At 32.8% G+C, this 11,637-nt stretch overlaps 1 protein-coding gene across 1 annotated transcript in view; it reads right to left on the bottom strand.

Moving 5' to 3' along the window:
* Positions 1 to 1,694: 1,694 nt before the first annotated feature.
* The window catches only part of ptprfa (protein tyrosine phosphatase receptor type Fa), a 429,990-nt gene continuing 420,047 nt past the window's right edge, over positions 1,695 to 11,637 (bottom strand). Inside the window, exons 29-32 of the mRNA XM_061978426.1 lie at positions 4,742 to 4,867; positions 4,515 to 4,669; positions 2,617 to 2,752; positions 1,695 to 2,548 (exon numbers count right to left, since the gene is read on the bottom strand). Of these exons, the coding sequence (XP_061834410.1) occupies positions 2,480 to 2,548; positions 2,617 to 2,752; positions 4,515 to 4,669; positions 4,742 to 4,867 (486 nt within the window). The 3' untranslated portion in view covers positions 1,695 to 2,479. The remainder of the gene's footprint in view (positions 2,549 to 2,616; positions 2,753 to 4,514; positions 4,670 to 4,741; positions 4,868 to 11,637) is intronic.

The following is an 11,637-nucleotide window of genomic DNA, read 5'->3' as shown; positions in this document are numbered from 1 at the left end:
AGGATTTGTTGTATTCTCTTTTTATTTACCATTTACACAACGTGACAACTTCACTGCTTTTGGCTTTTGTAGTTCTTCTCTAACATATGTCAGGATCCAGGGAGGTTTTTAACGACTTTGACAGCAAGACAATTATATCATCACTCTTTAGTTATGGTGTTATGGTGTTCCCTCCAGGCACCTTTTCCTTGAACTGTTTTACGACCTTTTCTTTGAACTGTTTTTGTAACCAAAAGGCGACGGCTGTTTATGACCCCCCTCCCTTAGAAACAGCTGTTGCCATGTAATCAGGGAAAGTCCAAATAATCTTTCGTCAGAGCGTGGGACGACACTGTGCAAGGGTACGGTGCCTACGTGTTTCTCCTCAATTGAGCTAAATTGAATTATGTCTCTGTTTAATTCCTTGCTTCTTGTCTTGTTTAATAAATGTCATCAGTTAATGATTATTTGCAAAAAAAAAGAAGTTTCTTATTTGGAGCATGAAATATCTCGTCTTTGCAGTCTATTCAATTGAATATAAGTTGAAAAGGATTTGTTGTATTCTCTTTTTATTTACCATTTACACAACGTGACAACTTCACTGCTTTTGGCTTTTGTATTTCTTCTCTAACATATGTCAGGATCCAGGGAGGTTTGTAACGACTTTGACAGCAAGACAATTACATCATCACTCTTTCGTTATGGTGTTGCCGGGGGGGGGGGGGGGGGGGGGGCGACAACTATTCCCTCCAGGCACCTTTTCCTTGAACTGTTTTACGACCTTTTCTTTGAACTGTTTTGCAACCAAGGGCAACGGCTGTTTATGACCCCCCCTCCCTTAGAAACAGATGTTGCCATGTAATCAGGGAAAGTCCAAGTAATCTTTCGTCAGGGCGTGGGACGACACTGTGCAAGGGTACGGCGTCTACGTGTTTCTCCTCAATTGAGCTAAATTGAATTCTGTCTCTGTTTAATTCCTTGCTTCTTGTCTTGTTTAATAAATGTCATCAGTTAATGATTATTTGCAAAAAAAAAGAAGTTTCTTATTTGTAACATGAAATATCTTGTCTTTGCAGTCTATTCAATTGAATATAAGTTGGAAAGGATTTGTTGTATTCTCTTTTTATTTACCATTTACACAACGTGACAACTTCACTGCTTTTGGCTTTTGTATTTCTTCTCTAACATATGTCAGGATCCAGGGAGGTTTGTAACGACTTTGACAGCAAGACAATTATATCATCACTCTTTCGTTATGGTGTTATGGTGTTCCCTCCAGGCACCTTTTCCTTGAACTGTTTTACGACCTTTTCTTTGAACTGTTTTGTAACCAAAAGGCGACGGCTGTTTATGACCCCCCTCCCTTAGAAACAGCTGTTGCCATGTAATCAGGGAAAGTCCAAATAATATTTCGTCAGAGCGTGGGACGACACTGTGCAAGGGTACGGCGTCTACGTGTTTCTCCTCAATTGAGCTAAATTGAATTCTGTCTCTGTTTAATTCCTTGCTTCTTGTCTTGTTTAATAAATGTCATCAGTTAATGATTATTTGCAAAAAAAAAGAAGTTTCTTATTTGTAACATGAAATATCTTGTCTTTGCAGTCTATTCAATTGAATATGAGTTGGAAAGGATTTGTTGTATTCTCTTTTTATTTACCATTTACACAACGTGACAACTTCACTGCTTTTGGCTTTTGTATTTCTTCCCTAACATATGTCAGGATCCAGGGAGGTTTGTAGCGACTTTGACAGCAAGACAATTATATCATCACTCTTTCGTTATGGTGTTGCCGGGGGGGGCGACAACTATTCCCTCCAGGCACCTTTTCCTTGAACTGTTTTACGACCTTTTCTTTGAACCGTTTTGTAACCAAAAGGCGACGGCTGTTTATGACCCCCCTCCCTTAGAAACAGCTGTTGCCATGTAATCAGGGAAAGTCCAAGTAATCTTTCGTCAGAGCGTGGGACGACACCGTGCAAGGGTACGGTGTCTACGTGTTTCTCCTCAATTGAGCTAAATTGAATTCTGTCTCCGTTTAATTCCTTGCTTCTTGTCTTGTTTAATAAATGTCATCAGTGTTTGAATTTGACAGTGCCATTAAACTGCTCCTCTGCAGACTTTTAAGACAACAAGCAACAAACTGTGGCATGTGGTCTGAACTTCTCGGTCAGATGTCAGAACTAGAAGCCCTCCGACCTGAAATAAAAGTGTGTGAGCGAGTAAAATATGTGGTAGAAAACCCGACGTAGCAGCAGAGTATATGCACTTAAGTATTAATATGTGGGAGCATGTTGAAAACACATGTCCTCAGTGCTAATAGACAATAAAAACAGTCATTGAGACGTAAGAAAATAAAGGGTAAATATTTGCAACAGAAGAGAAATGAGGATCAGAATGTGTGTTACTGGCTCCGCCCCCCCAGTCTGACGTCATCTCCTCCTCAGGCCCTGGTTGTCGCCGCCTGGTGGGCTCACAGAGGACACCGAGCTCTCGCCAGGGTTATGTTGCATAGTGGTCAAAGCTTCCCAGGTACTCCAGGGCGGCCCGGTAGCACAGTTGGTACTGGTCCTGGTGGCGCACAAAACCAGGCGGCATGACGGCGGAGCAAGGGAGGGGTGAAAGGCGGCGTCCCTTACCTCCGTCTGCACCATGGCGGGCCGCTGGGTTCTGAGCGTCTTCACCGTCTGGAAGACGTCGACCGCGCCCTCGTACCGCATCCTCTCCAGGACGATGCTCAGGGTGACGAACACGCCGGACCGCCCCACGCCGGCGCTGGTGGGCGGGCACACAATTTCAGACAGCGAATCACAAGAGAGCGTACGTCACACCTGGGAAAATTAAGGGCCGGGGGCCGAATGTGGCCCGTTAAGCTTTTCAATCTGGCCCGCCGGACATTCCCAAATAATAGTTTTAGATGTTTAAGATGTAAAGTGTAGCTGCCATTATGATCTTTTATAATCATCTTCAACTATACTAAGTCTTTACATGCTTGCAATCTGCATCATATACTAGTTACTATGCTCATCTAATTAGTTACTATGCTCATCTAATTAGTTACTATGCTCATCTAATTAGTTACTATGCTCATCTAATTAGTTACTATAGTCATCTAATTAATTACTATGGTAAATTTAATGAGTTACTCTGGTCATCTAATTAGTTACTATGGTCATCTAATTAGTTATTATGGTCATCTAATTAATTATTATGATATATTTAATGAGTTAATCTGGTCATACAATTAGTTACTATGGTCATCTAATTAGTTACTATGGTCATCCAATTACTTACTATGGTCATCTAATTAGTTACTATGGTTATCTAATTAGTTACTATGTAATCGAATTGATTACTATGGTAAATTTAATTAGTTACTACGGTCATCTAATTCGTTACTGTGGTCATCTAATTCGTTACTGTGGTCATCTAATTAGTCACTATGATCATCTAATTAGTTACTATGGTAATCTAATTACTTACTATGGTCATCTAATTAGTTACTATGGTCATCCAATTACTTACTATGGTCATCTAATTAGATACTATGGTTATCTAATTAGTTACTATGTAATCGAATTGATTACTATGGTAAATGTAATGAGTTACTATGATCACCTAATTAGTTACTATGGTCATCTAATTAGTTACAATAGTAATCTAATTAGTTACTATGGTCATCTAATTAGTTACTATGGTCATTTAGTTAATGTAGTTAACCTAATTAGTTACTATGGTCATCTAATTAGTTACTACTGTCATCTAACTAGTTACTGTAGTAATGTAATTAGTTACTATGGTTACTATGGTCACCTAATTAGTTACTATGGTCATCCAAGCTATTTTTATTGGTACATGGTGAAATGATAAGTGTGACCGGTAGATGGCAGTCACACATAAGAGATACGCGTGGACTGCAATATGATGGCAGTCACACATAAGAGATACGTTTGGACAGCAATACGACGGCAGTCACACATAAGAGATACGTGTAGACTGCAATATGACTCAAGTAAACAACACCAAAATGTTATATGTTCCATTGAAAATAGAGAACATTACACGACTGTCAGAAAGTGAGTTGAAGATGATCATCGATGCAACATTTTGAGCAAAGAACCAGCATTACATGTTATGTAGACCACAAGGAAGTCTTTTACATGTAGAAAATAATATATATATGACCCATGAATTGATTAACAAGTGTAAAAACTTATTGGGGTGCTACCATTGAGTGGTCAATTGTAGGGAATATGTACTGTACTGTGCAATCTACTAATAAACGTTTCAGTCAATCAATCAAAAGCCCTTTAATGCGTCCTATAATCCTTTTGTATGAAAATAGACCTGACTAGACCCGCTCACCGGCTATGGTCCTATGGTCTGCAAAATACAGTATATTGTATCGGATTAGCCAACACTAGTGGTGTCCTATCAGAAGTAAAAAAGTGTAACCACAGCTCCATCTGCTGGATGTGGTCAGTCACTGCCCCATTAGGCCAAAGAGCACACTAACTAAACCCGGTCCCAAACCCACCTGCAGTGCACCGTGATGGGTCCGTCCTGCCCAAACTGCTCCTTGGTTTTGTGGACCTGGCCGATGAAGTCGATGAATCCCTCCCCGGTTTTGGGCACACCTTGCTCGGGCCAATCGGTGAACTGGAACTGCCTGATGGTTCTGGACTGGCCGTCCTGCCAGCCGTGGAGAGCGAGCGGAGAGTTAGTAGGAAGTTAGGCGCTGGAAGATGATCGGACGTGGCCTACCCTGGCGTCGGTCACTTTGAACTCTCTCAGGATGTACTGCGGCATGTTGTACTCGGCCATGGGGTCCACCACAAAGTACTGGTAGCGGGCCGAGCGCTCGGCGGGCCAGTACTGATGGCACTTTTCCTACGGGAGTACAGGAGGAGTGTGTTTCAAGTCACATTGATCCAAATAGTCAACAGTATCAATATCCAGGGTAGCTTCAGTATCGATCAATACTAGCATGATAAGCTGATAAGCTCTCTTAGTCTCTTTCATGGGAGGTATCGTAACCCTGATGGGGGGGGGGGGGCATTCGGGTGCTACACCTTGCCCAAGGGTGACCCGGAACTATGTAAGGCAGGGGAGTTCAACTCCCTGAGGCTTTATACAAGCCCACATACGCTGCTCCTTCGCTCGGAAAGGAGCCAGTTTAGGTGGTTGAGGCATCTCGTGCGGATGCCTCACCAGCGTCTCCCTAAGGAGGTCTTCGTTGCACTTCCCACTGGGAGGAGACCCCGCGGCAGGCCAAGGACCAGATGGGGGGGGGATTACATCTCCTCTCTGGCCGAACTTTCTTTTCAAGTTAAAAAATTATTTTCAAGGTAAAAAATTATTTTCAAGGTCAAAGTTGATTTTCAAGGCAAAAATTGATTTTCATGGTAAAAACTGTTTTTGAAGTACAAAAAATTATTTTCAAGGTAAAACATGATTTTCAAGGTAAAAGTTGATTTTCAAGGTAAAAAATTATTTTCAAGGTAAAAAATGATTAAAGTAAAAAAATATTTTCAAGGTCAAAGTTGATTTTCAAAGCAAAAACGGATTTTCAAGGTAAAAACGCATTTTCAAGGTAAAAGTTGATTTTCAAGGTAAAAACTGATTTTCAAGGTAAAAGTTGATTTTAAGGTAAAAAATTATTTTCAAGGTAAAAAATTATTTTCAAGGTCAAAGTTGATTTTCAAGGCAAAAATTGATTTTCATGGTAAAACTGTTTTTGAAGTAAAAAAAATTATTTTCAAGGTAAAACATTTTTTTTAAGGTAAAACATGATTTTCAAGGTAAAAGTTGATTTTCAAGGTAAAAAATGATTTTCAAGGTAAAAAATGATTTTCAAGGTAAAAAATGTTTAAAGTAAAAAATTATTTTCAAGGTCAAAGTTGATTTTCAAAGCAAAAACTGATTTTCAAGGTAAAAACTGATTTTCAAGGTAAAAACTGATTTTCAAGGTAAAAGTTGATTTTAAGGTAAAAAATTATTTTCAAGGTAAAAAATTATTTTCAAGGTCAAAGTTGATTTTCAAGGCAAAAATTGATTTTCATGGTAAAACTGTTTTTGAAGTAAAAACAATTATTTTCAAGGTAAAACATTTTTTTTAAGGTAAAACTTGATTTTCAAGGTAAACGTTGATTTTCAAGGTAAAAAATTATTTTCAAGGTAAAAAATGTTTAAAGTAAAAAATTATTTTCAAGGTCAAAGTTGATTTTCAAGGCAAAAATTGATTTTCATGGTAAAAACGGTTTTTGAAGTAAAAAAAATATTTTCAAGGTAAAACATTTTTTTTAAGGTAAAACATGATTTTCAAGGTAAAAGTTGATTTTCAAGGTAAAAAATGATTTTCAAGGTAAAAATTTTTTAAAGTAAAAAATAATTTTCAAGGTCAAAGTTGATTTTCAAGGCAAAAATTGATTTTCATGGTAAAAACTGTTCTTGAAGTAAAACAATTATTTTCAAGGTAAAACTTTTTTTTTTAAAGTAAAACATGATTTTCAAGGTAAAAGTTGATTTTCAAGGTAAAAAATGATTTTCAAGGTAAAAAATGTTTAAAGTAAAACATTATTTTCAAGGTCAAAGTTGATTTTCAAAGCAAAAACGGATTTTCAAGGTAAAAACTGATTTTCAAGGTAAAAACTGATTTTCAAGGTAAAAGTTAATTTGAAGGTAAAAAATGATTTTCAAGGTAAAAAATCATTTTCAAGGTCAAAGTTGATTTTCAAGGCAAAAATTGATGTTCATGGTAAAAACTGTTTTTGAAGTAAAAAAATTATTTTCAAGGTAAAACTTTTTTTTTTAAGGTAAAAGTTGTTTTCAAGGTAAAAAAAGATTTTCAAAGTAAAAAATGTTTAAAGTAAAAATTATTTTCAAGGTCAAAGTTGATTTTCAAAGCAAAAACGGATTTTCAAGGTAAAACCTGATTTTCAAGGTAAAAACTGATTTTTAAGGTAAAAACTGATTTTCAAGGTAAAAACTGATTTTCAAGATAAAAACTGATTTTCAAGGTAAAAGTTGATTTTAAGGTAAAAAATGATTTTCAAGTTAAAAAATTATTTTCAAGGTAAAAAATTATTTTCAAGGTCAAAGTTGATTTTCAAGGCAAAAATTGATTTTCATGGTAAAAACTGTTTTTGAAGTAAAAAAAATATTTTCAAGGTAAAACTTTTTTTTTTAAGGTAAATCATGATTTTCAAGGTAAAAGTTGATTTTCAAGGTAAAAAATGATTTTCAAAGTAAAAAATGTTTAAAGTAAAAAATTATTTTCAAGGTCAAAGTTGATTTTCAAAGCAAAAACGGATTTTCAAGGTAAAACCTGATTTTCAAGGTAAAAACTGATTTTTAAGGTAAAAACTGATTTTCAAGGTAAAAACTGATTTTCAAGGTAAAAGTTGATTTTAAGGTAAAAAATGATTTTCAAGTTAAAAAATTATTTTCAAGGTAAAAAATTATTTTCAAGGTCAAAGTTGATTTTCAAGGCAAAAATTGATTTTCATGGTAAAAACTGTTTTTGAAGTAAAAAAAATATTTTCAAGGTAAAACATTTTTTTTCAAGGTAAAAAATGATTTTCAAGGTAAAAAATGATTTTCAAGGTAAAAAATTATTTTCAAGGTCAAAGTTGATTTTCAAGGCAAAAATTGATTTTCATGGTAAAAACTGTTTTTGAAGTAAAAAAAAATATTTTCAAGGTAAAACATTTTTTTTCAAGGTAAAAAATGATTTTCAAGGTAAAAAATGATTTTCAAGGTAAAAGTTGATTTTCAAGGTAAAAAATGATTTTCAAAGTAAAAAATGTTTAAAGTAAAAAATTATTTTCAAGGTCAAAGTTGATTTTCAAAGCAAAAACGGATTTTCAAGGTAAAAACTGATTTTCAAGGTGAAAACTGATTTTCAAGGTAAAAAATGATTTTCAAGGTAAAAGTTTGTTTTAAGGTAAAAAATGATTTTCAAGTTAAAAAAATTTATTTTCAAGGTAAAAAATTATTTTCAAGGTCAAAGTTGATTTTCAAGGCAAAAATTTATTTTCATGGTAAAAACTGTTTTTGAAGTAAAAAACAAATATTTTCAAGGTAAAACATTTTTTTTCAAGGTAAAAAATGATTTTCAAGGTAAAAAATGATTTTCAAGGTAAAAAATGTTTAAAGTAAAAAATTATTTTCAAGGTCAAAGTTGATTTTCAAGGCAAAAATTGATTTTCATGGTAAAAACTGTTTTTGAAGTAAAAAAAAATATTTTCAATGTAAAACATTTTTTTTCAAGGTAAAAAATGATTTTCAAGGTAAAAAATGATTTTCAAGGTAAAAGTTGATTTTCAAGGTAAAAAATTATTTTCAAAGTAAAAAATGTTTAGTAAAAAATTATTTTCAAGGTCAAAGTTGATTTTCAAAGCAAAAACGGATTTTCAAGGTAAAAACTGATTTTCAAGGTGAAAACTGATTTTCAAGGTAAAAACTGATTTTCAAGGTAAAAGTTGATTTTAAGGTAAAAAATGATTTTCAAGTTAAAAAAATTATTTTCAAGGTAAAAAAATTATTTTCAAGGTCAAAGTTGATTTTCAAGGCAAAAATTGATTTTCATGGTAAAAACTGTTTTTGAAGTAAAAAAAAATATTTTCAAGGTAAAACTTTTTTTCAAGGTAAAAAATGATTTTCAAGGTAAAAAATGATTTTCAAGGTAAAAAATGTTTAAAGTAAAAAATTATTTTCAAGGTCGAAGTTGATTTTCAAGGCAAACATTGATTTTCATGGTAAAAACTGTTTTTGAAGTAAAAAAAAAAATATTTTCAAGGTAAAACATTTTTTTTCAAGGTAAAAAATGATTTTCAAGGTAAAAAATGATTTTCAAGGTAAAAAATGTTTAAAGTAAAAAATTATTTTCAAGGTCAAAGTTGATTTTCAAAGCAAAAACGGATTTTCAAGGTAAAAACTGATTTTCAAGGTAAAAACTGATTTTCAAGGAAAAAAATTATTTTCAAGGTCAAAGTTGATTTTCAAAGCAAAAACTGATTTTCATGGTAAAAACTGTTTTTGAAGTAAAAAAATTATTTTCAAGGTAAAACGTGTTTTTAAGGTAAAACATGATTTTCAAGGTAAAAGTTGATTTTTAAGGTAAAAAATGATTTTCAAGGTAAAAAATGTTTAAAGTAAAAAATTATTTTCAAGGTCAAAGTTGATTTTCAAAGCAAAAACGGATTTTCAAGGTAAAAACTGATTTTCAAGGTAAAAACTGATTTTCAAGGAAAAAATTATTTTCAAGGTCAAAGTTGATTTTCAAAGCAAAAACTGATTTTCATGGTAAAAACTGTTTTTGAAGTAAAAAAATTATTTTCAAGGTAAAACATGTTTTTTAAGGTAAAACATGATTTTCAAGGTAAAAGTTGATTTTTAAGGTAAAAAATGATTTTCAAGGTAAAAAATGTTTAAAGTAAAAAATTATTTTCAAGGTCAAAGTTGATTTTCAAAGCAAAAACTGATTTTCAAGGTAAAAACTGATTTTCAAGGTAAAAACTGATTTTCAAGATAAAAACTGATTTTCAAGGTAAAAGTTGATTTTAAGGTAAAAAATTATTTTCAAGTTAAAAAATTATTTTCAAGGTAAAAAATTATTTTCAAGGTCAAAGTTGATTTTCAAGGCAAAAATTGATTTTCATGGTAAAAACTGTTTTTGAAGTAAAAAAAAATATTTTCAAGGTAAAACTTTTTTTTTTAAGGTAAAACATGATTTTCAAGGTAAAAGTTGATTTTCAAGGTAAAAAATTATTTTCAAGGTAAAAAATGTTTAAAGTAAAAAATTATTTTCAAGGTCAAAGTTGATTTTTAAAGCAAAAACTGATTTTCAAGGTAAAAACTGATTTTCAAGGTAAAAGTTGATTTTAAGGTAAAAACTGATTTTCAAGGTGAAAACTGATTTCAAGGTAAAAGTTGATTTTAAGGTAAAAAATTATTTTCAAGTTAAAAAATTATTTTCAAGGTAAAAAATTATTTTCAAGGTCAAAGTTGATTTTTAAAGCAAAAACTGATTTTCAAGGTAAAAACTGATTTTCAAGGTAAAAGTTGATTTTAAGGTAAAAACTGATTTTCAAGGTGAAAACTGATTTTCAAAGTAAAAACTGATTTTCAAGGTAAAAGTTGATTTTAAGGTAAAAACTGATTTTCAAGGTGAAAACTGATTTTCAAAGTAAAAACTGCTTTTCAAGGTAAAAGTTGATTTTAAGGTAAAAAATGATTTTCAAGTTAAAAAATAATTTTCAAGGTAAAACATTTTTTTTTAAGGTAAAACATTTTTTTTTAAGGTAAAAGTTGATTTTCAAGGTAAAAAATGATTTTCAAGGTAAAAAATGTTTAAAGTAAAAAATAATTTTCAAGGTCAAAGTAGATTTTCAAAGCAAAAACGGATTTTCAAGGTAAAAACTGATTTTCAAGGTATATATATATTTCTAGCTATATATATATATATATATATGTATGTGTGGGAAAAAAATCACAAGACTACTTCATCTCTACAGGCCTGTTTCATGAGGAGGTTCCCTCAATCATCAGGAGATTTTTGATGGATGATTGAGGGAACCTCCTCATGAAACAGGCCTGTAGAGATGAAGTAGTCTTGTGATTTTTTTCCCACACATACATATATTGCGCTCTACTACGGTATCGAGCACTATTTTTTGGATAACCTTATTAAGACATATATATATATATATATATATATATATATATATATATATATATATATATATATATATATATATATATATATACATATAAATAAAATAAATACTTGAATTTCAGTGTTGATTTATTTACACATATACACACATAACACTCCTCTCTACTCATTGTTGTATTTGAAAGTGATTGCAGTACCATTTCTGGCCACATTACTACATATGGCTCCTTTAAACACAATTAAATTACGAGTAAGTCAAATCAGGCCCTTCCGTATTGGAAAAGTTGGGCCCCGAGGTCAAAAAAAGTTGAGGAACTTTGGCCAATGATCGGTACGTGTGGTCATGTGACCTTTTTACCGCCAGGCAAGTGATGCCCTCATCAAACTATGTCGCGCTTCACAGAGCAACAAGGTTGCTGGCTCAGCACGCCCGCTGTTAAGGAATTATTTCCCCAGCTTCCCCTTCCAATTGAACATATTGGTGTTCATGAAAGGCGATATCCTAAATGATAAAGCACAGTGTTGATATCCAGCGTCTCCAAGTTATAAAGCACAGTGTTGATATCCAGTGTCTCTAAGTTATAAAGCACAGTGTTGATATCCAGCGTCTCTAAGTTATAAAGCACAGTGTTGATATCCAGTGTCTCTAAGTTATAAAGCACAGTGTTGATATCCAGCGTCTCTAAGTTATAAAGCACAGTGTTGATATCCAGCGTCTCTAAGTTATAAAGCACAGTGTTGATATCCAGTGTCTCTAAGTTATAAAGCACAGTGTTGATATCCAGCGTCTCTAAGTTATAAAGCACAGTGTTGATATCCAGTGTCTCTAAGTTATAAAGCACAGTGTTGATATCCAGTGTCTCTAAGTTATAAAGCACAGTGTTGATATCCAGCGTCTCTAAGTTATAAAGCACAGTGTTGATATCCAGCGTCTCTAAGTTATAAAGCACAGTGTTGATATCCAGCGTCTCTAAGTTATAAA

The sequence above is a fragment of the Nerophis lumbriciformis genome, linkage group LG18 (assembly GCF_033978685.3).
Source record: "Nerophis lumbriciformis linkage group LG18, RoL_Nlum_v2.1, whole genome shotgun sequence".
NCBI lineage: Eukaryota > Metazoa > Chordata > Actinopteri > Syngnathiformes > Syngnathidae > Nerophis > Nerophis lumbriciformis.
The sequence above is the reverse complement of the archived record's forward strand: the minus strand, read 5'-3'. Positions and strand labels throughout refer to the sequence as shown.